The sequence below is a fragment of the Haemaphysalis longicornis genome, unplaced genomic scaffold (genome assembly GCF_048455015.1).
Source record: "Haemaphysalis longicornis isolate Haplotype H1 unplaced genomic scaffold, Haemaphysalis longicornis Haplotype H1 scaffold_9, whole genome shotgun sequence".
NCBI classification, from domain to species: Eukaryota; Metazoa; Arthropoda; class Arachnida; order Ixodida; family Ixodidae; genus Haemaphysalis; species Haemaphysalis longicornis.
The window spans coordinates 36,168,448-36,195,961 of NW_027526460.1; the positions used below are offsets into that span (position 1 = coordinate 36,168,448).

The 27,514-nt window shown below is 46.8% G+C and overlaps 1 protein-coding gene across 2 annotated transcripts in view; it reads right to left on the bottom strand.

The window, feature by feature from the left end:
• LOC144152709 (brefeldin A-inhibited guanine nucleotide-exchange protein 3) overlaps positions 1–27,514 on the bottom strand; it is a 104,624-nt gene that overhangs the window by 66,017 nt on the left and 11,093 nt on the right. Inside the window, exons 9-22 of one of the 2 annotated variants that reach the window (XM_077684114.1) lie at positions 27,331–27,492; positions 25,881–26,013; positions 25,345–25,442; positions 24,032–24,216; positions 21,357–21,874; positions 20,224–20,503; positions 18,256–18,440; positions 16,346–16,508; positions 16,155–16,262; positions 12,607–12,825; positions 11,801–12,056; positions 8,914–9,120; positions 4,541–4,705; positions 2,447–2,681 (exon numbers count right to left, since the gene is read on the bottom strand). In XM_077684114.1, the coding sequence (XP_077540240.1) occupies positions 2,447–2,681; positions 4,541–4,705; positions 8,914–9,120; positions 11,801–12,056; positions 12,607–12,825; positions 16,155–16,262; positions 16,346–16,508; positions 18,256–18,440; positions 20,224–20,503; positions 21,357–21,874; positions 24,032–24,216; positions 25,345–25,442; positions 25,881–26,013; positions 27,331–27,492 (2,914 nt within the window). The remainder of the gene's footprint in view (positions 1–2,446; positions 2,682–4,540; positions 4,706–8,913; positions 9,121–11,800; positions 12,057–12,606; positions 12,826–16,154; positions 16,263–16,345; positions 16,509–18,255; positions 18,441–20,223; positions 20,504–21,356; positions 21,875–24,031; positions 24,217–25,344; positions 25,443–25,880; positions 26,014–27,330; positions 27,493–27,514) is intronic. The other variant, XM_077684115.1, reaches the window with a different exon arrangement.

The following is a 27,514-nucleotide window of genomic DNA, read 5'->3' on the forward strand; positions in this document are numbered from 1 at the left end:
ATAAAACGGTGCTAGTGTTTGCCCACTCTTCCTTTGTCCCATCAGAAGTGCCTCTTTTTGTACAATGGTGGTGTCCCTTCAGAAAGTTCAGATTAAAAGTGTACATACTGGTGTACAAGTGTACATACCTGGCGATGTTTCATGCACGCTGAAAGACATGTTTGTGTTTTTCACCTTGATCCGAAAAACAGCATCTGCAGCCAGCAACCAAATCTGCACCCTGTGCTCGGCAGCACAGCGCCTTAGCCAGTGTTCCCAATGCAGCACCCATCCAGCACAGTGTTTTTCTCATGCAAGAGCAAGGGGTTGCCATTACCGTTGCCTTCAAGGGGCCATAGAGACAAAAATCAACCTTGTTCAATTTGAAAGACTAGCCTTTGGTAGCTCACTGAACTCCATTCCCGCCACAAGAGACGTTCCATGCTATATAAGGGCAGCAGCGATGCAATAGAGGGCAACACTAAAAACAAAGTAATTAGTGTGTTATCTGCCCATTGCCATTCAAATGATCCGGTCAACTGGAACTACAGACCCCACTGCGATTGCTCAGTCATGTTTCTTGGCACCAGCTTTGGTTGGCGGCCTTTGGTTGGTGACTAATGAGCTGCCACTCCTTTGTCTGTTTTCCCTAATATCTGGATAAGCCTGAATTGTGCGATAAAACTGGCATCATTGTTACCGGGACAAAGCAGTCTTTTTAAAGAACCAAACTTGTATTTTGCCTTCCCGGCACCTTCAGCTCTTTCGTGACCACAAAAAAATGGCCAATTTTGAGTGCTCCCAGAAGACTTTTTTTTTTCTCTTGAGCTACTGGGACACGTTTAGCATTGCTATACATCAAATTGTAGCTTATAAATTGCTCTTTCAAACACACAATAGCAGTATTGGGAAATATGTCATTATTAACAGTTTTTTCGTCAACGAATAAAAAAAACACGCAAAAAGTATACACAAAACACAAACAGGCAATTTTACTGAGCCTAAAAATTATTTTTAAAATTCTAATATATAAAAAATGTTTCTACGTTCCTAAGCTATGATTCAGTATATACATCAATGCTGTACACCAAATTCAGGACTTTTGCGGGCCCACCAACTTAAAAGCCCTGACGGCTGTGCCACTCTGTGAAGCCACTCAAGTCAGTCCGTCTCTCTAAAATATGCATCCAAGCATGCTTGTTTGTGTTCTCACACCAAATCTTTATCACTGCAGTGGTAAAACACAAGAAAAAAAATCTAGCGCTATTGAGAAGCAGCGCGCATTGCTCTGCAGCGCTAATTTTACACGAGCCAGGCCATCTTGAATGTGATAACGCGATACGGCACGGTGCATTTGGCAAAATATCCCCGCCGCACGTTTTCCGGACTCTACACATGAAAGTAATACCGCAGTTGTCAGATATTAGACAGGTTTCGTTCATAAATACAGCACGTGAAGTCAAAAACGAACCTTCCCTAGCAGCACATGTCGAAGTCTGAGGCTGTTGAATGGGAGAGTCTTCATCAGAACTAAAATCGAAAAAATCTACATCTTTGCTGGAGTCACCACTGCTGCTGGGGTGAAAAAAAAATCAGCAGGAGCAGTGGCTGAAGTTCCTGAAACCGCTGTCCGCCTCTGCAGAGTGCGCGTGAAACAGGACGCCATTTTTGCCCAACTCACCACTACCTTGGGTTCAAATATCAATCGCGACGCCATCTTCCCACACGAAACGCAAACAAACGGCAGCAAAACTAAAAAATGGGTTTCCAATAAACACGCCAGATGGCGTCAGTTGTCTGAACAGCACCATTTTTACTTTTTGCGGGAGGTTTGAAAATCATCGTTCACCTGTAAACGATGGCCTATGGCATGGTTTCTCAAAGTGAGTTCCGCGGAACCTACGGGTTCCGCAGGCCCCTCCTCAGGGTTCCGCGAGCCACTGATAAATTTTCCCTGGTTTCGCAGTCGCAAAGTCTTATATGGTGAACTTGAGGTGCGATCGATCTAAGGAACCTCCATTACTCACGCCCAAGTGTCAGTAAGCACATCTCGGCGCATAACAGAAACGCGCGAGCTGCGCAATAAATCTCGCCAGCAGCTTGTAGCCAGCCAGACTCCGAAAACGGGCCACGTGGTTAAACAATTGCACTTGAATCTTGGTCTTATATTACCCCCATGCGCATTTCTCCTGTTTGGAGATAGATGCCGCTAGCGTACGCATTCACGTAAAGTCGACGGGGAAAAAAACAATACCCTTGCTTGCTTTTGAATTTATTGCACGTTAATGTAGCATGAACGGAATGAAAAATGGCGGGAAAGGGGGGGGGTTCCTTGGCACTTAGCGGAACTTAGCAGGGTTCCCTGGGACCAACACGCTTGAGAACCCCTGGCCTATGGCATCGTCACGAAAGAGTTAACAGAGAGCCAGCAACCTGGCAGGCGAAAGTAAAACGGGTGCCCACTGACCTCGACGAAGTGCGGTGCCACCACGCTCCAAGCCTTCATGATATGCACGAGCGGCCGACCACCGCGAGCGCAGCGCATCATCACTTCGCTCAGCCTGTTCAGCAGCAGCACCGGGTGGCGAGCGGCCGAAGCTGTGCCCCGGCCAAAGAGCTGAGTCCGGCTGGCCGCACACAGCTCCGACAGAAAGTCCACCAGGGCACACAGGTTCAGCTTGCTGGCCGCCTCGTCAAACAACCTGCGATCATCCCAGGGGCGCAGCCTCCGTAAAATGGACAAGGGCCATGCATATGGTCTAAACTGGGGGGTACCCAGGGGCTCAACTGCAAGCAGCCATGTGCAAAGGCTGAAGAAGCTGCTCTTTTCATTTACCAAACCAAGTTGTATCTCGAAAGTTTCAAGGGCAGAATTTTGCAGAGTTTTCAAGCTTTAGGTGACAGCTATGGTGGCCAGGGGGTCTTTGACAAAGACTGCACAACCATGTATAATAACTCACTTCACTGCATCTGATTTCATTTTCCCAAGATACACTTTGTCGGCAAGCTACATTCACATCACAAGGCCTCGTTTACACATACACATCTTCTATGTGCATCTTCCATTAAAGCCATAGGCCCTAGGGCACCTATGTGTATTTTTCTTTAATGCCATAGGCCCTAGGGCATTTTATTAAATGAAGGATGTTCCATAAATAAAGTTATTATGTTATTATTAAATTACTATTACTAATTAAATTCTTTAATAAAACACACCACATGGCCCATGTATACTCACGGAACAGGTCATGTCATGTGCTGTGGGCAGACGGACAGATTTCTTCGCAGGGGTTGCCAAGGGATGCTTATACACCAAACGCTCATTACAAGAGACTCTTTCTTATAAGGGACATCTGAATGAAAGTGGTTTGTTTGGTTTTCCTATACCCGCCATGTTAGCAACATTGCCTACAAGAGACCTTGGTTACAAGAGACGTGTTGCCTGGGTTCCCCCAGCGTTTCTTGTAACATGATTTTACTGTACATAAAAAATGCAACCGTTCAGGTAGGTCCCGGATAGAAACTTGTGCACTACCCCTGATGCCTTGCAATGGCCCAATTTCTTTCACTACTTTTCAGAGGCACCTTTGACCTGTACTTCCTTTTAAACATAATTCTCTGTGTTCGGCCTTAATTCCTTCAAAAACAATTTATTCTCAAATAAATTTCTAGGCTTTCATGCTTGCATAGTTCTTTCTTATTGCCAAAAGCATGGGACAACAATGACAAAAACTTATTTTCTACGAGATTACCGGACTGAGTCGGACTATTACATTCAAGACTTTAAAAGCATTGCAGAAAACAAGAAGCAAGGGCACAGAGAAACACAGGGTGCATTTTAAGTGCAGAGAACTTTAGAGGCTTGCCTTGTCGTTGTAACTCACTCGCTAAACCCAAGTAAAGCCACACAGCGTTCCGGCGTAGTGGCTATCGATGCAGCATAACCCAGAGGCTTCGAAAGCCAAGCGGTTTATATAGTCATAAGCGCTCGAAAATCGTGAACTGCTGGCGCTTGTCATACATCTCCCTGTTGTTTAGCGCAAAGAAAACTGCAGGTACATTTGAGGCAAAACATACGTAATTAACCGGCAGCGCCCGCATTCATTTAGTTGGGAACGCTCATTGGGCTGGTTTTTATGATAGCAAGTGAAAAAAAGTGGCAGTGCAACACCAGCACGTGTGGGAGGGAAAGCAAGCACAAAAAGAGCAGAACTCCCGCTGGCGCGGTTTCAGGCAGGGGGCGCGCAAGCACTGTGGAGGCGGGAAATTTGAATAGCATTGGGTGGTAGCAGTGAGTGGATAACGGCACTACAGGCCATTATGGCGAACCACTGCTCTGCACTTCTGATAGCTTTCCCGTTGAGTGGAATGGCTTTTTGTCCCTTGTTTTTCTGCAGCACTTTTAAACCGTTGAAAGTATGAACCAACTCGCCCAAACGACAACTTCAGAGTGCTACAGTGAGTAATGGTTGGCTCCTTTCACGGTTTCATTAGAAAAGTCTCCTCCCCTTTTTACATCAACTGCACCTGCCATGTTTTCGGAGTGAAGACACACACGCACCGGTCGACCAGCTGCGACAGGGCCTCAACGATGGGCTGCAGCTGCTTGCCCGTCAGGATGCACGAACCCGCCGCCTGGGTGGCATTCCTCACCAGTTCCACCACGTTGGCACAGCCCACGTGGCCCACACCGGGCATGGACAAGGCTTCCATGGCCAGCTCCTCCCTACGAAAAATCAAGCGACAACAGTCACATACAGCTACATTGCCGATGCACACTGGCGTCACAGTGAAGCTCCTCTTCCCTGATAACCAAGCGAGCACGACACAACAAGCAACTTTCCCAGAGTTTATTTACGAAGTCGCAGGTACTTTTATGAAAGTGTGAGAAATTTTTTAAAATGTGGAAGCATTTACTGGCCGGTTATGCTTCTATCGGTTGACCCCACTCCCCTCTTCACCAGCTAGGCCAAGTTGGAAGATTTTTATGAAAAAGAAGGAAGGTGACAACACGCAGCAGGACAAAATGTTTTCCTTCTGCTTCCTTTGCTTCCGCACATAATAGCTTCCTTTTCGCCTCCTCTCCCTTCCAACACACATGCCCACTTTGAAACCATGCATGTCTTCATGTCTCCATAAGAGATCCCAATCAGACTTCAAAAGATTGCTTCTTTCCTTTTTTTTTTCTTTTTTGACAGGCATAATTTGGTGGTGGCTAAGTGTGAATATAACATGCCTATGACAAAGCACAACTGCTAAATATACCGTTGATAAGTTTGACAGAAATTTTGATGCAAACACTGGCCCCACTATCATATAACATTTGCAGTCAACAGAATGCTGTACAGACTGCAATCAATACTTTGCATGGCATTCTGAAGAACATATTCACAAGATTCTATGGTAAGAACTAATCCGGTGTTCCCTTTGGTTTAGATCACTAGCAATGCCACTACATGCAGGACACAGTAATAGACTGCGCAGGAGGACACTTCAGAAATTTACTTTTAAAAATCAGCTATGTACATTATAATTTAGGCCACATCTCGTACAATTGCGTCCACCTCTCCTACCATAACTGCAACAAATTTGAAGCATTTAAGAGGCTTGAAAGAAAGTAAGGACAGTGAACTGCAACAAATGCCTCGTTTTAAAGGGACAATAAAGGGTGAAAACAAGTTGGCCTGTATCGGTTGATTATGGTGTCGAGAATATAAAAGCATCATTCTCGCAACCAGGAGATGTTAAATAAGGCAGAAAATGCCAGAAGAAACGTGAAAACAGGCAACGACTTTCGGGTACTATGGTTCTGTGACGTCATAATAATTCTACGTGGCGAGAGCTCATTTGAGAAGCATCTATAAATGTTTTTCTCAAATACACAGTTCCTAAGTGGTTATTTTCCTGAGTGGTTGAGTGGTTAAATGTAAATCAAAGCTTTCTGTAAGCTGATATAATTTAAATAAACAACATAGACTACGGCTCTTATACTATACGAGACAGGCTGCTTCTCTCACGCATCAGGGTCGGCCATAATGCTTTCAGTTTCGTTTTGGAAAAGCAATGGTGCACAATTAGCGAAGTCAATAACCTACCACGGTGAACGCCCGAACTTCTGCAAGCAATATTCCCAATATTCCCGGCAGGAAATGTGCCCACACCCGGTTCAAAACTTATCGCCCGTGAAAGGTTAGGGTACTTACTGCCAGCAGTTATCCGAATGATCCCAACTTGTGCTTTTCCATTCACTGCGAGCCGCTGTTGATAAATAATCCATAAACCGTGCGTGCGTAGCTCTACCTTTGTTATTTGGGGCCAGGAGGAGCCTCAGCCACAAAAAACTCTCGAGGCAGGTGTGGGAAGCGAGTGTGCATTTCACGCCAGGTTGGCACGTTGCGTGAGAGAAGAGAATATGAGACGGACATGATCCGGATGACGCGAGATGACGGCTCCCACTTGTGCGACACCTAGCCGGAAGCTGCGGCTAGACGATATTCAAAACGGCACGTTTCGCTGCTTCGGCGGTCAGCGTGATGTGGTCTGGGTGTCCAGTGTAGGTGGACACACCGGCCGCTAAAGCGGTGAAAAGCATTTCTTGTTCCGTCAGTGGCAAATAATCAAAGTGAAAGCCAGAAAACGTTCTCAATGAAAGAAACGTTCTCAGTGGTCGGCCATGGCTTGGGGACATAAAAGCTACTGTTGCCAGACCGAACTGGTGCGTCGTTCCTTTTTTGTGACATGATGTCTACCTCACGAAAGGGAAGCGGGAGAGAGGAACGCCAGCTTTCTTTGCGAATTTTTCAGGAAATAAAGCATCGTTGCTCGTTGAACAACAAAAACTCCCACCTCCCCTCGCGGGAACCCCAGTGTAGATGCGACGCATAGGGGGTTCACGTTGCAGCGTTGGACAGTGGAGGAACGGCGCTGGAACGATGGAGTGGAGCGGCGCAGGCACCGCGTTTTATAGCGCGCATAACGATAAGGGGACGCGCCGGCGCCAGTGCGTTTGCTGCCGCTATGACGCAACACAATCCACTTTAATCCAATCCAAGTCAATCCAATCGAATCCAATCCAATGCCCCTCACGAGAGAGTGTTCGCTATCGGAGAGGAGAGGGGGTGGGCAGCGGAGAGCGCAACTCGCGCGGCGAGGAGAATGGAGGAGGGGCGGTCACCGACGACGCCGCCGAATGCAGGGACAAGGCGAGTGAATGAGATGCAGTCGCATCTAAAAGGTGAGTGTGCTACGAAACGTATGGTCTTTCAGTTAAAACAAAATTTCATTCAGCCTTTGGTGTCCCTTTAAAGGAGTACTGACACCAAATTTTGATACCTAAAAAATGATATAATTGGCTTCAGTAGTTTGTACAGATGCCTCACAGAAATTTTTGCAGCGATCAGAGGCCGGAATCACATCTAAAATCGATTTTGATTGTCCAGGCCGCGAGCTTCGACAAATCGGCAGCACTAGCGCAATCGCTTTCGGCGTGACGAAACATTGGCCTCCGTGTCTGGCCGATTCAGGGTGACGTCATATAGTCGTTTTCAGAACCGGAAACGATATCCTGCGCTGCTGTTGTCGGTGGTATTCGTTTGGGCAGGAGACGTGGGCGTAGCTGTGTGAGCAATGCTTGTAAACGTTGCGTGTTCGACGTCTTTGCTCTTCAGTTCGTTGCCGGCGCATGGTGTTCGGCACTGGTGCCGAAAACGGCGTGGTGCACGATGTCGACGGGCACCGCGGCGACGCGGCGGTGCGCGTCGCCGAGCTCGCCCAAGTTGTGCTATGGCAAGCTCGCGGTATGCGAAGTACTGCTCGTGGAAGCCTGCCCGAGCAAATCGACGACGACGCCAAGATGCATTATTTTCCACGCGACGACATGCAGCGCTAAACGTGGACTTCGTGGAGTTCGTGCACGCCGGCGGCCGCAAGAACTGTCGCCCAAGCCAGCGGGCTCGGTGTTGCACGGGTCACCTTGGGTGTTGGGAACTTAGTATCGTGGCGACTACTTGATCGCTGGTATCTGTACAACTGCGAATGACCATCCCTTACACAACTTTTCACCACACTATCATCCCCTTTTTCGCATACGAAGCTTTATTTTGGCAATAATTTCCGTTTCTGCGATCGGTGACCAAGACATCTGCCGCGGCCTGTTTTGATTCTAGCGCGCAGGTGGCGCCATCTTTCGGCCACTCGCCGCACCGTGGTCCCGTGGTGCCGACAGTGCTGGGTCGGAGCGCCGAACCCCCGCTGCCGGTCAGCTTAGCCTTACCATTGCGGCAAATATCTGAACGCCACTTTTAAATTCAGCGCTGATAACAACTCCTAGCACAATTTTCAACACACTAACATCTAGTTTCTCGCATGCAGAGCTTCTTTTTCGTGATCAGATTGATTAGAAGAGTGGCGACAAGCTGTTGCTATCACGGTCTGCGCCGGTTCGAGCCGCAGTGATATTTAAAAACGAACGACGGCAAAGACATCGCCGGCCTAATCGCATGGCCAAATAAAGTTGTTCTGTCTGTCGGGTGGCAGCGACTCATCCGAGTCTGACGATTCAGACGACATGTCGACTGCGCGGGCGAGTCGCGGACCATGTGCAATCGTAGCAGACGATGCGGCGAACGCATGGAGGAAAGAAAAACGTCCCTGACGTCACGGGTGAGACCGTGACGTAAGGCTTCCCGCTTGCAGGCTGGCCTTCGAACGGCCATTTTCCCGCGCGGCGACCAAATTTGAAATTGGTTGCAATAAACGTGCTATAATTAATTCTGTGTTGGCGGCTGACGGCTTTCGGTTCGATTTTCGTAATTACTAGGCCAATAGGTATTCTTTACAGCATAAAAACTGAAAGCGAGAAATTTCGTGTCAGTACTCCTTTAAGTACCACATGGTGTTTTTGCACAGACCCCAACAGGAGAGAAGGCAGCTCACTCAAAGTGGTCCGAGGGTGGTTGGAGCAGGAGTCCGTCGGAAGAAGGCACTGCCGCCTTTGGGCTGAGGGCCTGCTGCACCTTCTCCCCCCAGGAGAAGGAGGACAGGTGCAGCTTGAGGTGGGAGCCCGAGGGGGAAGAGGAGGAGGACGAGGAGGGCTTCACCTGGAAGCAGCTCTGCTCCAACTCCAGGATATAGGTGCAGCACCTGCAGTCACATCAGGGCGTCAGGACAAGGTGTGAGACGGGGGAAACACCCAAGCCACCAATTCTTTAGGCTCTTGCTACAGGCACACGAGGGATTTCCTAACGAGGGTCACAAATGAAGCTACGCTCGTTAAAAATAAAAATGGTCGACTAAACTGAAGTTCACCTCCAATTAACCACAACCTTTCATGCAAATATTATTCTGTTTTTTTAACTGTTTGCGATGCAACACAAAACCCCTTCACTCACTTTTGGGCATTTCCCATTGTTTATGGTGCAGCGGCCGGCACCGGCAAAAAACCGTGCACGTTCGACAGAAATAAATCCAAACTGAAGGCGGAAAAGGCGCGTGGTGGCTGCGGCCTTACAGCTAAGCAAAAGCCAACTCCCACAGTCGCTCACATATCAGAAACCGAAAGCATAGCTGCATTGATATCGAAATCCCTATGTTTTAGCAGTGGTGCCACTGATGAACGGTGATTTGGAGCAATTTTTGTATCAGTATATTATTAATTTTGGAGCAATTTGGAGCACCTAAATGCCAGTTTTGGAGCACCTTGGAGCAACTAAACATCAGATGTGTCCAAAGCATCTCTCAGCACTAAAAATTGACCAGTATCGTCCAGTAATTGATGTGGAGGTCGCCATTGAATGGGCTTCAAGGTGATTTTCACACATGCGATCACAAATGGACGACACAGCTGAAGAATAATGGTCTCCTTGTCCCTACCAGGGGAAGACTTTTTCAACAAGTCACTGAAAACGCTTCATAGTTGGCAGGCTCGAACATGCATTAAAAATAGCTTTCACAGTCAGCTCTCCCAATAGCCCAAGAATAGCCAAATAGCCAATAAAGAAAATTTCTACAACCACAAGAAAAAGTAGCCAAATTAGGCTCTTTATAGCCCAACCTGGCATTCCAGGGGCAATGGGATTTTTTTTCCACTTATTTCGAAACAGTCGCTAGAAGTCGCCAGAAGTTTGATGCAATTAAATCCTCTAACTAAGTATCCACGCAATAGCAAAAATGCAACAAAACATAATTTGCAAGGTATTTGGTTCCTTTCTGGCGTGGATAAAAGACAACCTGCAACACGATAATGAATTTTGAAAGGCTTCGACAAACCTGCCTAGCAAAAAAACAACGCGCCTCTCGCGCCTCTTTTCTAGTTTATTAATTGTTGAGGCAAGCCCTCGTGTTTTACTTTTTCATTTTATTAGATGCAGGCGCTTGCTAAAAGTCCTCGTGCGCATTTCCACGCTAGCTGGAAATGTGCACAAGAAATGCGCATGGAGCTTTTGCATGCGATTCGTGCGCGTCGGCGTTGCGTGTGCGATTTTTTCATGCCCGCGTCAACGATTCCACGCACGCGGCAGTTTCTGCCACGCTCAGAAAATGAGGCGCGTCGCGCGCGGCAGTGGGAGGAGCCTGGCAACTTGCCCCAATGGGGAGGCGCGTGCCTCATGGCGGCGGTTTTGAAGCGCTCGAGACAGCCCGGTCAAGGCCGGCTGGCTCCGTCGGCGGTTTTTAAAAAAGGCTTACCACCCCGGCAGGTATTGCATGGACGCTTTCACTAGCGACGCGGATGATGTTTTATAGTACCGATTTCGCCCACATTATAAGCTCCTTTACCACACAAGCAACTTCGTACGTGCCTTGAGCGATGTTTTAGAGAGCGCTTAAAAGTGGTCGCTCGAGCTCCCCACACCACTTCGCGGCCGAAGCCGCCGCCATGTTGCCGCGCCGTGCGCAGCGTATGGGTGCTTACACGGCGCGTTTTCGCGAGCAGAAAACGCTCCATGAGGTTGATGCTTTAGAGAGACTGGCCGTTTTTCACAGCCCGCTTCACTTGCGGCGGTCCCCTCCGCGAGCCCAACAAGCGAAGTGAGAGCTTGCAGCCGAGCGCGTCACGCATGCCGCGAAACGGCGCTCCCACTGGCTCCCGGAGCGGAGAGGGCTGGCAAAAAACGCCACCTAAAACTACCTATTGTTTATAGCAGGAATTATTGGAAACTACAGCAAGAAGGAAAGTTTTTAACCATGGTACGCCAGCGCTGCAATGACTTGCTAGACGAAAACACTGTATCGGCGGTACAGTGATGGCGCCAACCAAACTCACCGCGGCAAACACGATGACGGGTGCTAGGGAGTTCAAGTTATCAACCCGAATTAGTTATACATGTCTAGAGACCACTGTGAAGTAGTGCTTGTAACAGGCTGCACGCGATTTGCGCAACACAAATTTTGGCGCACTTGCTTGCAAAATCGTGGTTTTTTATCAGGATGGCGCAGGATACCTCATTTGGCGCAAATTGGCGCATTTGGCGCAGGAGTGGTATGTTTTAGCCAAGTTTTCAGGCACAGGGCATCGTGGCGGTCGTATCTCATGGCTCGATTCGGGCTCCCCGGCGCATGATGGCGCATATAAGCAATTTTGGCGCAATACGAGTGGTTTGGCGCAAGATGACACAGGCAAACAAGTTTGGTGCTCAATGGCGCTTGGGGGGGAGGGAGAGAGAGAGAGAGAGAGAGCAAAGCAGCTAACTCATCATCACCAGTGTTCAGGGGGGGTCAGAGAATGTGATGGGGTCTAAATCCAGCTCGGAGCTGTCCACCACAATGCCCATACACAAAATGCCCAAAACCACTACCCCCACAAAAGCTGTCCATCCCTGCCCACCTGAAGACGTGCTTCCAGCAGACCGAGCTGTGGCTGCCCAGTTCCAGGCCCCGGCTGAGCAGGACGTCCATGCTGAGGACGTGGGACGCGTGCAGACGCACCGACTTGTGCCGGCCCGACAGGACGGTCTTGCGGAGACGGTCCCGCTTGGACGCCGGTCGGCGCGAGTGGCCGCCCCCAGATCCGTCCGGGTCCAGGGACGGGCAGGACGCTGCCGCCAGTTGGGCAAAGATGGCCCCGCACTTGGTCTGCAGGCCTGCCAGGGGCAAGGGAGCACCCGACGCCAGAATCACGATGCTGCTAAGTGCCACACTTACACGATAGTGTGACTTCTAGTATGACAAAACAATGTTCACACAGCCAGTGCATGGCCCACGCTCTTTCTCTTCACTCCACCCCTGGCCACCTCCCAAGACATTACTCAGACAATCCCTCCCACCTCGTTATCCTCACCTACTCAAACAGGAAGAAACTACTCTCCATCAAATTCACGCAAGTACTTTCACTCACCCCCGCTTGGCTACACCACTTCTACCCAATCCAATGCTCCACAGAACGTAAATTTTGTTCTTGACCAGGCACCCTGCCCATATTGTCCTCGGGTGTGCTTATAACCTAGCTCTCCCAACCCCTTTTCCTCATTCCCCTCCCCAAGCTGTGGATGAACCTGATGGCCAGCACTGATGTGGCAGAGATCACCGAGTCCTCACTTGGGCTCCTGGATTGAGGAACCACACCCCTCCCTCTGTGATAAAGAGGTATCCACTAAAGCCCGGAGGTTCCCATAGCCCAGTAGTGGGGCGTACCGAGGACGTTGCACAGCTTGGCAGCAACCTGCAGCCCGTCGAGGCAGTTGGCGACGGCCTCGCGCGCTCTCCGGTGCTCTTCTCGAGCCCCGTCTGTGCCCAGCAGCAGCCCCAGGGAGCTGGCCACCCCGCATGAGTTGGTGCCGTTGAGCAGCACCGACAGCACCTCCAGCATCAGGTCCCAGCATCCCGTCAACACGTGCCGGGAAAACTTCATGCCTGCAGCAAGAAGAGGAGGATTGTTGGTCCCCAAGCACACTCGTCGAGAGATGTTAACGGATCATCCCAACAACTTCGGTTAGACCCTCACGAATCACTAATACCGCATTTACTCGCATAATGATCGCACTCGCATAATGATCGCACCCCTGAAGTGTGTCATCAAAATTCGATTTTTTTTTGTTTCCCGCGCAATAAACGCACCTTGAATTTGCCACAGAAATATGTCGTACGGGTGCCAAGTCTAGCTGATGATGGTCATGCTTACCTCTCTTTCCTTCCCTTTCAAAGCGGACATGGCTACGTTATTGCCACAGACTTTCCGATATTCGCGATATCGGCAAGTATGCGTTCAATATTGATGAGGAAGAAACTCTCATTAAAGGCACATAATGTACTCAGAAGATAAAGAAAAAAAGCGTGCTCAGCTTTCTGCGTCAGCAGCCATCTCTTTTTTGACATCCGGCACTGTGACAGCTGCAGGCAGTTATTGGTCGACCTGCTGTCCCTTCGCAGCGGACTCGTTCCGGCGCATTCCATAATTCATGAAAACACTGCATTCTGCGTCACTTTGCAAAGCAGGTCGCGGGTTCGATTCCCGGCCGCGGCGGCCGCTTTTCTGATGGAGGTGAAAAGCAAAAACGCCCGTGTGTACGAGATTTCGGCGCACGATAAAGATCCCCAGGTGGTCAAAATTAATCCGGAGCCCTCCACTACGGCGCGCCTCATCGCCTGCGTTGCGTCGCCGCGTTAAATCCTACAATCAATCAATCAATCAATCAATCACTTTGCAAAGCGGCTGGCGGCGGTGTGCAAAGTTTTTATTGTTCATGAGCCTCATTATAAAAATTTTGACCCGCAACTTACTTGCGTTTTTTGTGCTCACAATTGATTTGATTGATTGATTATAGGATTTAACGCATCGACGCAATGCAGGTGATGAGGCGTGCCGTAGTGGTGGAGGGCTCCGGATCAATTTTTACTACCTGGGGATCTTTAACGTGCGCCGAAATCTCGTACACACGGGCGTTTTTGCTTTTCGCCTACATCAGAAAAGCGGCCGCAGCAGCCGGGAATCGAACCTGCATCCTCGTGCTCAGCAGCGCAACGCCTTAGCCACTGAGCCACTGCGGCGGGTTTGTGCTTACAAGTTTTTCGCAAAACATTTATCCCGCATAATGAACGCACCCTTAAATTGGCATCAATTTTTTTGAAAAAAAAAAAGCGCAATCATTATGCAAGTAAATACGGTATATCAAACCAAGCAATGACTTCCAAATGCCTACACCAACAATGCGTTCTGAGAAAAAAATCTTCAAGCAAATAACTCAGAAAGAAAAATCAAAATGTAAATTTGAGGTTTTAAGGGACACTTATTGCTGTTCTGAATAGTCACATTTTATTTTAGCCGAAAATTCACACATTTCATAGCTCGACAACAAAAATGACCCGTTTGTTTAGAAATAAATAATTAGAGCAGACACTACTCCCTCCAGTTTCCCTTCAATTTTTTTTTTCGTGGCATAGAGGAGCACTTAACAAAGTGTGCAAACAAAGCCCAAATACCACACCCAGGCCAAACGCTCCTTTGGAGTGCTACTGCCTAGGAGGGTGGACAGGAAATGCCCACTCCCCGATGGTGATTAGTAAATATGATAACTGCCGACAGCTGTAATAATAATTTGTGACTTTTGCCACTGCCTGCGTACATACATGCACTGGCAGTCAGTAGGGACAAAAGTCCTTGCATTCATCCACAAACATCTCACTGCATCTGCATGCCAAGGAGAAGGATTTGACCAAAATCATAAGTGAAAACAACTGAAATCAACGAAACTGACCCAACACAAATCGTAATTAATGGTAGTAAGCTGAGGACCACTTGTTTTATAATGATTACAAACCAACCATCCCCTCCAAACTAGCGCTGCCAAGCCTATAATGTGCTCCATGATCCCCTTCTGCCATGCTCTAAAAATTTCCCCATTTCCATCCCTCCCCTCATCCCTGAATATGCTGCTCTCAATACACCCCTGCGAACAGGCTTCAGCACCCTTTCTTAACCCTTTCAGGGTCACGGACGTACATGTACGTCCTTTGCAAACACCTTCAAAATGGTCAATAACGTACATGTACGTCATCGCTTGTATGTTTAAAAAGCGCGCCTTTTTCACCAACTTCTCTTGTTTGGCATGTGCTGCCACTCTGCGGAAATACCTCAAATTTTTTTCTTGCGCCGACGGCTCTTCTTTTTATTTTTTTATGATTTACTTCAGCAGCGTGCCGGCTATCGCTTGCGCATCCGGTACGGGCGCCTCTCGCTTCTTGTGCCTGCCACAGACCAAGGGCGCCTGCAAAACTGATGAGGCTCTTCTCTCCTTTTTTCGTATCTTTTAGGAGCGGGCAGCCGTCTATCGCTAACACATCCGGCCGCGTGCGCGCGGGCGCAGCGGCTGGTTTTGGCATCGTCCTCTGGGCGCTTCCCGCTTTTTGCGCCCGCGAAACTGATGTCTATCTGATTTCGATTCACTCAAAAGGTGCCGGCTTGCTACTCTCTCGTTTTTATTTAGAATTGTTCTTGTGTTACTCATGAATAAACCACATTTATGTAACAACACAAACGATTTTTTTGTCACTTTATGGTCATCCTAAAAAAATTACGATAATTTTTTCTCGAACTAGATCCATCCGAAGAATTTAAATCAGCAATAAAAAAATCGAACCTGGGGGGTCGCATTTGATGAAAAAATTCGACCCTCAAAGGGTTAAAGACTAGAATAAATTCGTGCCCTTTAACACCTTAAAATTAGCTCAAAGATGCAAAGATGGAGTTACGGCTAGCAAAACCTAGGTGCATACACACAACTGCAGGCTCCGCCATAGTCTTTCATATTAATATTTACAACAGGGAAATCTGGTGCTAGTTTCTAGGTGAGTGGTGCTTCAAGAAGCGTGCCCTTGTGTTCTGAGGAGATGCATTTCACTTCTACTGGGCATGGCTTGGCAATGGGCTCAAAAGTTGTCTGCGGCTAAAAAAACCCATAAATACTGTTCTTAAAGGCTGAAGTTATTTTGCTAATATAAAAGACTAGCTAATAAAAACTTTTTTGTTAGAAATTTTTAAAAGCTGTGTGCAATGTGACTGAGAAAAAGAAATGTTACCTCTGTTGATCAAGATTCACAGGAAGGCATGTTGCAAGCCTGGCAGAAATAAAAATGCTTCCAGCTGCAATGGCAGCTCCCATGATGGCACGTGACTGCAGCGACAGATTTCCGTGCAGTATACATTCGTATGGAACTCAAGAATGCTTGGCACCCAAGCGACATACCAGCCATCATGTGTGGAGTGAAGACAATGTTGGTCGCAGCCCTCTCCAGTCGGCGATAATCGGAGAGCTGGCGAGAGCCCAGCTGGTCGCTCCCCAGTCCATCCACATCTGGAATGAGAAACAAGGCATAACAACGTGACAACAAGCCCAACCTAAGGTGCTTGGGACAGAGCCGTGGAAGGATCAGTCACCCGTGAGCAGGTTGATGAGTGCAGAGTTGATCTTGGTTTGTGGCTCGTAGCCAGCTTCCTGCAGGAGGCTCCTGGACAAAACTTGCTGGTACAACTCGGACAACCAGGTGGCCGACAGGTAGACCAGCACTCCACTGCCATGCACCTCGTCCACAAACTTCTCCTGGGTCGAAAAATTGGAAAAAAGAATGAAGAAAAGATATCAGAAAGGCCACAAGTGGCCGTTCAGCGCCAAAGTGGCTGATGGCATTTGGTCAGTTCGTGGAAGACACTGAATCAGTTCGAACTGCTCAGCACATTTAAATGTCCCAGCTGAGACAAATAGAGTGTGCACAATAATTCCAAAAGCATGGCCTTCTGAGCCAACCTGTAAGCCAAACATGCAAGACACCGAAAAAAATCACAAGCTAACAGGTCAACAACTTTTCAAAATATATGTGAGATTTTGCAAACAAATAAGCCCCACCTAGCCTTGACCAACGTTAGCACAAATATGAGCCAAGCCTGTAGTGCTGTCAGAAGGTGCCACTTCAAATACTATTCGCTCCGATTCATAACTATTTAAACAAAATCATTATTTGCTTCATTTGCTTTAAAACCAAAAATCACTATTCACTCGGCACCAGTACAGAGGTGATAAATCGAAATTTCAGTAATAAGAGCTGTCTAAACGACAAATGCTCAAGTACTACCCAGCCAGGTACAGGAAATACCACGCAGGGCCCACACCGCTTTCATTTTCCCTACAGCGTGGTCTCTAAGCTTGGATATACCGTACTTACTCGCGTAATGAACCAACTCGTGTGGTGAACCCTCCCCCCACTTTTCTTTTTAAGAATTTACTTTTTTGTCACTTTGAATAAAAAATGCAGTGGGAATATGTTTTTATCTCAGCATGGTTGGTAATGCCGTAGACAATCGCAGTAACTTGATGTCACGCTACAGTACGCGCAGAAATGCTAAAAACGCATTCCAACAAAAATAAATCTCAACAGTAGCCGGAGACGGGAGAGCAAACGCCATGGCTCACAGTTTAAAAATCGCGCACTTGTGGAGCACCACCTGCTGAACGCAAAACAAACCTTGCGTCATAAAAACGTGGCGTGCGAACAAAGCACAAAACGTACTCCGCACTCATTCCCTGCTCTTTGCTATATCTTTGCTGTTCCAGCTGGTTCCGGCACCGTGCAAACAAAGCACTAAACGTACCAACACTCCTCTGCTCTTGCTGTACCACAATTTCGCCATTACGCCCCGTGGTTTTGTTGTTCAGCAATGTTCCGACCATTTTTCGTGCTCCTGATGCGCACCATACGGTAGGCCAGTACATGAGCTACACAGCACGTTTTAAACTGAAAGTGGTGGAGAATGCATTGATGCACATGGAAACCGCACGGCTGGGTGTCACTTCAGTATCGACCCAGTGCATGTATGCTACGGGCGAAAACGAGAGGTTTTCGGGCAGTGAACAGGGACCCCAGTGTGTTTCGTAGGCCCAAAGAAGGGAAGTTTTCCAGTGTCGGAAAAGAAATTTTGGAGTGCCTTGACAGTGCGCTGTGGGCCGACAACAAATGTGAAGCCGCAAGCAACTTCAGTGAAGAGGACAGCTCCATGGTAAGAAGGGAGCCACTAGCATGTTGGGAATAAAAAAGAAATTTGATTACATAGTTACCCATGTGTTTTTACGAAAATGATAAGGTTCTGACAGCGCTTCTCTTAGCAACTTGATTGTATAAAATTTCAACTTCTAAAAATCTTTTGCAATTTTTTCCTGCATAATGACCCTCCCCCCAAATTCATGCCGAATTTTCTGGGAAAAAAGTGGGTTCATTACGCGAGTAAATACAGTAAGCCGACCAAGCTTGCTTGGCCGCCCACAAACTTTGCTGCGCAACAAATTTGCTCCCAACCTCCGTCAGTGGTATTTCACAGGTGTGCCCCTGGCGGTAGCCGTTGTGGATGAGCTTCAGGTCCAACAGCAGGGCAGAGTAGGTGGCCAGGTAGATGCCGTCAGCGTTCACAATCGTGATGTGGTGGGACACACCCTCCGGCTCTGATGCTGTGTGCTGCTGCTGCTGCTGCTGCTGCCACAGGGCTGAACGGGAACATCACGAGACCTTTGTTGAGTGGCTCTGCCACTTCTCGTGCCATAGACAAGTACGTATTTGAGTGAGGAAAAGCTTGCGGAAAGCACAGGAGAAAAGCAGAAGTCTAAAAGTCTAACTGGCATAATAGCTGTCCACATATCTTAGTAGAAAAGGATGAAACAAGTGGGGGGGGGGCAGTTGCTTCGACGTAAAGGGCCCTTCATACCAGGACAAGAACAAGTCTTTCTCTCTTATATAAATTTTTCAAGATGCAAACACAAAAACAAACACTTCATCCTTGCTTTCATATCGGCATTGGAAAGGGAAATTCACTGCAGTAGTGGCATATCGATAGGCATGTGCAACAATGATTGCATCGCTTTTGTGGTCTCTCGTCTAGTGCAACAATACTTCTTCAACTTCTCTGCCTGGAAACCAATTACGATTTCCTAAAACAAGACAGCAAGCACAAATCAGGAAAAGTGGTATGGGCCTGTGACTTGTGTACGATAAGATCAGTGGTTTTTATACCATCAACTGTGTTAAATCAATGACCACACAGTTGTGGTACTCAGAACGAGGCTGTGGGTTTGATTCCAGGTCACAGAAATGGTATTTCAAATAGGGAGATACAATAACGTCCCCATACAGACTTGTTACTGCAGGCTTCAGGGCTCCATGCAATCTATATTCCTCCAAAGCCTTTGAGCCCTTCAATAACATCACAGACAAAATAGAAGTTTGTTTTATTTGAAAGATTTGGCGTTTTATAGTGCCCAGCGCTTGTCTGACACCAAAGGATGCTTTGTTCACTAAGAAATTAAACAATTTAAGCCAGAATTTTGATTCTACAGCTAAATCGTGTGTTTCGTGATGGCGTATCCAGGGAAAGTACTGAAGCAAACGTAAGTATGCAGACTTGGGCTGAAGCAAATGGTGAAACACCTTGTCTGCTCTCAGTTCTCCTAGATGACTATATTCGTGAAACATCAGGTATACTCAACAAACAGAGTCACAGAAGACAATGTCGCTTATTCCAGTTGGCCAGCCAATATAAGCTCAATGCGCTGGACGGCTGTGCATCTAAAACCGGCATAGTCCGCGCAGTACACACTGCTGCTTCTATGTTTACGGATGTGTTCGTAACTTGCACTGTTTACCTCATCGCTCTTACTGCTATAAAAAGAATATGCATTACATTAAAGCGCTCATTCTGCAAGCTTATAATCTTTGTTTAATTTGCGCCGGATTTTGCCGGCCGCAGCCAGTCACACAGCTGCCGGCCTATAATACATCATAGGTTCTAGTGCGGGAAAGTAGCTGGTGATTTATATGCCTATTCTATTTTTTACTATTAGCATACAGTTTAAGTGAAGTTGGGTACAAAGCAGTGTCAATGTTATTCACACAAGGCAATCTTTCGAATAAACCACACTCACATTTTGTCTGCATCGCTCCTTTAACATCAAGTGAATGGCTAAGCAAGAACAGTTGCAGTTTTCCCTTTCTTCCACTAGCACCTCATGCCCCATTTTTGTCTGCAAATGACTCAGCCCATATTTAAAACTTCAAAGCAACTCCAGCCAGTCTGCCTTATTACCGTACGCTATACACACACCCCCTTTGAGAAAGTGACCACCTCATCGCATGGGAGACCCGTTGTAGATCTAGCTTATAAGCTAAATATTAACAAACGCCCCACTGGGTTAAATAAAATGCCCGGTTTCGTCTCCTCAGATGGAGTGCTCTCTCAACTCATCACACACAAAGGTAATGGGAATTTAGACCCACCTTCGGAGTAGTCGCTGGCGAACTGCTGCAGTTCTTGGTCGGCCTCGATGGAGCTGCGAATGTGCAGCAGGTGGGGCAGGAAGGAGGCCAGGCGGTCGACAAACTCCCGGGCAGTCTTGCGCTCTCGCTCGGCAAACTCATTGTTGGACTCGAGGAACTTCTCCAGACGGTTCCGCTCGCTCTCGTTGGCGTCCTTCATCAGGGTCTGTGCCACTTGCTCCATCACAGAAGACTGGGCCTCGGTTAAGACGTCCATGTCCTCATCCAGAGACTTTTCAGCCTGCGCAAGTTGCAATAAAGCGAGCATTTTTTTCTTTTATTCTTTTTTAGGGTTGTTTGGCACAATGGTGGTTCCAACTCTTGCATTGCATTATTATGCCACTGCATTATCGCATTATTGCGACTGCATTATTATTGCTACTGCATCATTATTGCATTAATGATGCTGCAGCTCTTGCATTATTATGCTACTGTTTTTCACACATTTAACCCTTCTGTATAAAATACAACATATGATACATCAGAAAAGAAACACTTTACTAAAATAAAAGACGTTTATTACTTGGGAAAAACCCCCCGTGTGGGAACCAAAAAACCTTTATTTTAGTCAAAGTTTTTGGTCGGCGTTTTTATTCTTTTTGGTCATGACTCATCCTGCACAGACGGGCTTTTGTCAAACGCTTGATTTCCAAGCACGTACAACCTAAAAATTTGCGCCCAAACATAGCAATAAAATGATTGTAACAGCACATGCTAAATGTGAAAAACCAAAGTCAAACCAAACTGTGCTCGTACATACACGATCTCTGTATTTTTTCTTCGTCTTTAAGCATAGCAATGTGTGAAGCAAACAACAGCCATTTTAAATAATACTAACCCCAGTTTTCAGACACTGAGACTTCAGATAGTCACAATAAATGTTTGCAAGCACAGCTATCAATAAATTTCCAAGTACTTAACAGCGTCTGAAAGGGCATACAGCGATTAATTCAATGCACTCCGAACACAGTTTTACAGCAGTTATAAATCTTAACTCTGATCTACAAAACAGCGAGCTTCATCACCAAGAACACCGAGAGAAAAAAACTCATGAACAAGTGCGAGAATACAGTACAAACACTTCCAACACTCACCATGTCAACATCATAAATGCTTTCGGTGAACTCCGACGCATCCTCGCTGAGACAATGCTCAAGAAAGCTGCCACTGTGAAGGTCCTCTTCATCCCCACCGCCTTCCCCAACAGCAACTGCCGAGAGCTCATCAGCATCACTTTTACCCAATCTTTCTATACATGCTTCCGACCCACGGTCTTCTCCTGCACTGTCACCGGTACCTCCACGACCATTACCTCCATCACCAGTACCTCTATCACCGCTACCTCCGTCACCTGTGGTTGACACCTCTTCAGACAGCTCAGTGTGGCATGCTTCCCAGGCTTCTACGGCGTCCTCAACAACAGCATGCTGTGGCAAGATCTGCATGTCTGACTGAGAGCCTGAGCTGTCTTGGTGAGTCGTTTCCACTGTGGCTGATGGTTTCACTTCTTCGATCACAGGCGCTGCCTGAATTTCTTCGCTTTTCGACTTGGCCTGTTGCCACCCATTGCGCAATCCACTTCGGGCAGACTTTTCGTGAAGGAAGGAAGGACCTGAGGAAGAAATGTGAAGAGAAATGTTTGAACAGGAGGCTACATGGTCTTTCGTCATATGTTTAAGGAATGGCCCAAAAGTGCAGTAGGAGTCTGAGAAAAACTCCTTTTATGTTAAAAAATATCTGTACCTATCATTGAGCGGCTTGGTTAGTGCGCTTACAAGTAGCTAACTGCTAGCCTAGAGCTAGTAGGTCTGCTGCCATACTAACAATTCACCTTCAACCCCAAATCTAAGAGAGAGAGAGAGAGAGAGAGAGAGAGAGAGAGAGAGAGAGAGAGAGAGAGAGAGAGAGAGAGAGAGAGAGAGAGAGAGAGAGAGAGAGAGAGAGAGAGAGAGAGAGAGAGAGAGAGAGAGAGAGAGAGAGAGAGAGAGAGAGAGAGAGAGAGAGAGAGAGAGAGACATATGAGCAAAAAAACTTAAGCAATCAAACTTTAATGGTTAATAAGGACCACTGGATGTCCAGGGCCATTAAAGTTTGATTCTGGTTTAAGATACCACAGAACACAATATTCCAGAGCCCACACCCATAAAACGTAGTCACATGTTCTCAGGAGGACTGTTGCAATTATGAAGTGTTCATTAAATAATCATAAACCAAATAAACATGCTCTAGAAAACCAGTATTTTTGCTCTAGAGAACCAGCACGGTATTTTTGAAGCTGAGGTAACACAATTCAGTTTTGTGTGGTCCATTGATTTACAAATAGCATCGTAGCTGCATCACACGAATGAAACCAACTAGGTAGCTCACTGGCCTTACAAAAAATTGAATTGAAGTAATAAAATGAAATTGGTATTTTGTAATTGTTTTCTGGTCTTGCTGCTCCAATGCGTATGAGAGCTGTTTTAGGTATTTCTGTTTATCCATTCCACAAATTACGCTGAAGTATGTCTTTATACTTACAGCAAAAAAAAAAATACAGTTGACACAAGTTCAAATGTAGCCCTTGCACATTTTATGGCTTCTTAAAGCTGACAGCCCTACTTGGCAGTACATGGCATGGGAGGCAGAGACATGGCCGTTCCTGCCAACTTTTTTTCTCTTTTCAAACAAACCCAAAGAGATGAAAATTGATGCTTCGTCACAACAAAGCGAATCAGCCAATAATTTATTTGCTTCTGGCTTCTCTGCACAGCTTTACCTTTAAATCTTCGACTTTTAACAGAGCGAACTTTTTACCTGTATGCCACAATGGCACATGCCGGTTTGTGCAAAGTACCCCACGTTACCTGAAACTAAACTGCCACCAGAGTTACTTGATATAGGAGTTGCGAAACTCCCCATAGGCCCCATGCATCAAAAAGTGGCCCCTCGAATGTTCCACTGTTTTGGATTTTTTCCGTACAGTGGCGCCACCTGTTCGTGACAAAATAAACTATACAACGTGGTTTGTCGCTCTACGACCTGAGTGAGAAATGGTATTTGGGTGCTTACATAAATTTGCTTTGCCATAGAACCCTAAGGTGTTCAGCCAGTTAAGTGTTTTATATGCATTCAAACCAAGAGTAGCAAAAAAATGCGACCGTATGGTCAGCAAAATGCGTTGTCACCTGTGTAGTGTCGTCTGCTGCACGTCATATCCGGTCTTTCAGCAGCAAAAAAAGAGCTAAAAATTCGCTTCGACGGCTTTACGCAAGCATGAAAGGATTATTTAGAGCCACATTAGCTACTGGTTCAGTTTTGGCATACAGTGTGATGTAGGCCGAGCGACAACTGCAAATTTAGTACTTCAGGTAGGACCTATGTTGCGCCGGAGTGTTCGCACAAGCGCCAATCGGTTGAGGCAGTTGCACAGACACAGAAAGAATCTCAACAAGAAACCGCAGTTAAGAAAGCAATGAATAACTTAGTAAAGTGCGAAAATGAAAAATTATGCACCTTTAAAATAAAGTTTACAGTTAAATTGTCAGTTTGAATAATTACTGTTTTTTGGATAGTGCTTGAAGTTGCCGCGGTAGTGCCACCTTACGCATGATCCAAAGGAGGGGGGGCAGGGGCCGGCCATTTTTTGAGGTGGAGTTTCCCTACTGCCTGCATCAAAGAGCTCTGAGCTGCCACTAGTTCGGAACATACGCATACACAAACTTTTATGAGAGTGGTGACACGAGGGCTATTCTTCCCCCCTTACCCCTTGATGCAGGCAAAAACTCACCCACGTAGTCGGCACTCTGCAATGTCGGGTAGGTGGCGTTCAGCCGTTCCGCCATCTGGTCGGAGATCTTGGTGCCAGAGACCAGGGTCTCCAAGCTGGACAGCAGCGCCACCACGCACTCGACGCTGATGTAGCACACGTTGGGGTCACTGCTATGGCAGCACTCGCCCAGGCCATCCACGACTCTGGGCAGCGCAGGAGGAGGAGGGAGCAATGCAAAAGCACTTGGGGTCATGGCTGCGAGAGTGTGGGTGGGCCTGATGTGACACATTATTATCAAAATTGTGCATGGTGTTATGACACCCCCCCTGACACCTTACAAAATAAAGAAAGAAGAAAATGAGGCGTAAACTAGACGTGGACGAAGAAGAGAAGGTACGACAGATCTTCTGTCGTATCTGCCATATATGTCGTATCTTCTCTCCTTCGTCCACGTCTAGTCTGCGCCACATTTTCTTCTTTCTTGAAGTATGTACCAACCAGCCCAGCAACAAGCTTTGTTAAACCTTACAAAAATTTTTTGGGTAACTCACTTGTTGTCCAGTCAAGCTGAAAGTTTGCACAAGGACCACATTTTGTGGTCTATGCTGATAGAAGAATGCAACTGGTTGAAAGCTAGGCTGAACTGGTCTTAGGTTTAGAGTAAGTGGTTTGAAGCTGTTAGCTGTTAGGATCAAGTGGTTCGGTCGGCAAGTGATTGGTTTGCTGTCGTGGTTCAATAGATATTCCAGTTCACAAGCAACTGGTTTGCCCTTGGGATCAATGGCCCAGCTGAGCCATTGATCCCACTGGTTAACTGCTAGGATTGGATAGTCCTTGATCAAAGAACTGGTCTGCCACGTGGATCAAATGTGGGCCTCATTTAGCTAACGAATTTCTGTTAATTGTTTCTTCCATAGCTACAAGTGCTCTCTTGTTATTATGTTCCTCTTGGCTGCATAAAATAAACGCAAAAGACATTCAAGTTGTTGTGCACATAGTTTATTTTCAAATTCTGTGTGGAACAACTTGAAACACCCTTCATGTATTTATAGGCGCACACCTGGTTATGTTCAAGAATTAATCATAGCAGAAAGTAGGGCAAGATGGTTTTGTAATAGCTCATACACAATATCCTAGTGCAAAAACAGATGTGAGCTTAATGAAGGGAACAATACAAACTGCTCTTCTATCCCTATCCTTTCCTAAATGTTGAAAATGAAGGGTGTGTTGCCTGTACACATGTGAGTGTATGAGCACAGAGACAGGATTTTAGGACACACTGTATGCACATGAAATGGTAACAAGGCCATCACATTAGCAAAGTCCCTCACATTTTCAGCAGATCCAGGTTGCTCAACCTTGGGTTCTTGGTGTCTTCCCACAGCGGGGGGCCAGCAAACTGAAGCAGCTGCTCGGGGTTTTTCAGCAACTACAGTTGCGTGCAAGAAAAGAGCAACGGGGCCTTTGCAGAAAAACAATCCATAAAAACAATATTTTATGCCGTTCTACAGCACAAAGAAGGAACAGACAGAATCTAATGTGGTTCTCATTTCCTGCAATCTTTTTTCTAGCACTTGTTCAACCTGCCAATTTGAACTAACCCTCATGTTGGCAGAAAACAATTTTTTCACATACCTGGCAAAGTGACAATTTGAGTTCTATAGAAAAGCCAAGACTTTTTTCCAAATTATTCTGAAATAACTGACCCTACACCTCAGCATGCTTGAAATGGAATGACCGAACAGAAAAAGAGAGCCTCACCATTTCATGCCGTATAATAGCAAAAAGAAAAAAGCTACTGAACATCACTGAACCATGGTTGGATCCAAAATGAGCCCTGTAAAAGTCGACAACCGCCCCAGCTCACCTGCTTGACGTACTTGAGTGGCTCAAAGCAGTGCTGGGGCAAAGGGTAGAGCAGCATCCGATGGAACAGCGATCCCAGCACGGGCCTCAACGCACCAACCTCACCCACCACGGTGACCAGCTCCAGAGCAATGCTGAAAGAAGCACATCACACTCAAGCACTCGGGTACTAACGCAGCCCGAAATGTTTTAAACACAGTGGAATTGTTTTTCATAGGGCCAGCTTGGATAGCTTTGTGTTTGTACTGTCTCCAGATTTTCATTTTGTGCAGATGTGTCTCTCCCCTCTACACTACTCCTCCCTTTTTCAGTGAGGAGAAACAAATAGTACCACCAAGCCACAACTGTTGTCGGCACTACACTATGACCATGAATGATTCAGGATTCGTTTGAATCACCGAGCTTTTTTCTTTCTAAAGCTTGGGCAAGCTTTGCAGAGAGTAGGTAGTGGCTGACACATATTAAGGAGCAAGAAACAGGTACAAGAAAACTTAGCCCCCAACCCCTTCTACCCTCTTATATGGCTTTAAGATCAACTCGGCAGCACTGACATCAGCTGTGGACTGTCTCTCCTCTTCTCACTTCCTGCTTGCTCCATTGCATATTTCTCAAGTTTTGCCACTAAGCATTTTTTGGACGGACCACCCACTACTTATTGGGGAGATTTCCCCAAGTTCTTGTTTGGTTTCAGTGCTCACCATGCACTTTTACGAGCACTAAACTGAAAGGCCAGGGCTGCACATTTCAGCAGTAACCTCGTTTCCACTTTCTCTTGCGCCATGGTCTCAAGACCGACAATCATTGTTTTCTACACCTGCGCATGTTAGGCTCTTTTTGCAACTGTGACATTGTGCAAAAAAATGAAAAGTGTGCTGTACAGGAAAGCTTGAAAAAACTGCATGTGTCGTGCAGAAGAGCCAACTTTTACACCTTTGCTATATGTAGATTTTGACCATTTGGGACACTCTATTATTCTGAACTGTAAAAGCACACTGCAAATGGAATCGAACACCAAACGCCATTTGCAAAATATTCAATCACATATTCGCACACCTTTAGAAAAGAAAACACCACCTCATTCAGCTACAGTAGCCAACCGATTTTTTGGACCTGGGGGGGAACGAAAAATGGTCCGAATAAAAGAGCAGTCCGAAAAATACACGAGTCATTACTCTTATGGGACAACGGTTCCTTGGGAAAGTCCGAAATATCCAGAAAGTCGGAATTTTTGGAGTCCGAAAAAACGGTCGGCTACTGTACTCCTAGATGACGGGGAAAGCTGCACCGCAGTAACCATTCAAAAATGTCAAGTTTTCTTTTCAGGATACTGTCTGACAAAGCTTAGCATTGCAATCTCTCAGCAAGCCTGCAAGGACAAAAAAAAAAAAAAAAAAAAGAGAGCGTGCAGTCACTGCAAAGTAGCAAGCCTCAGCAGAGGCTCGCACACTCACCCATAAACGAGCCTAGCCTCCTCAGCGTGGCAGGACGGGGCAGTCGTGAGGCATCCAGATCCCCGGCCCATCTCCCCTTTCTCAAAGCGCTGTGCAGAGACTATGTTCTTGTCTTTCAGGGGAGAACCCAGGCAGCCCACCAGACGAGGGCACAGCTGCTGCCTGCAGCACAAGACACAGCTTG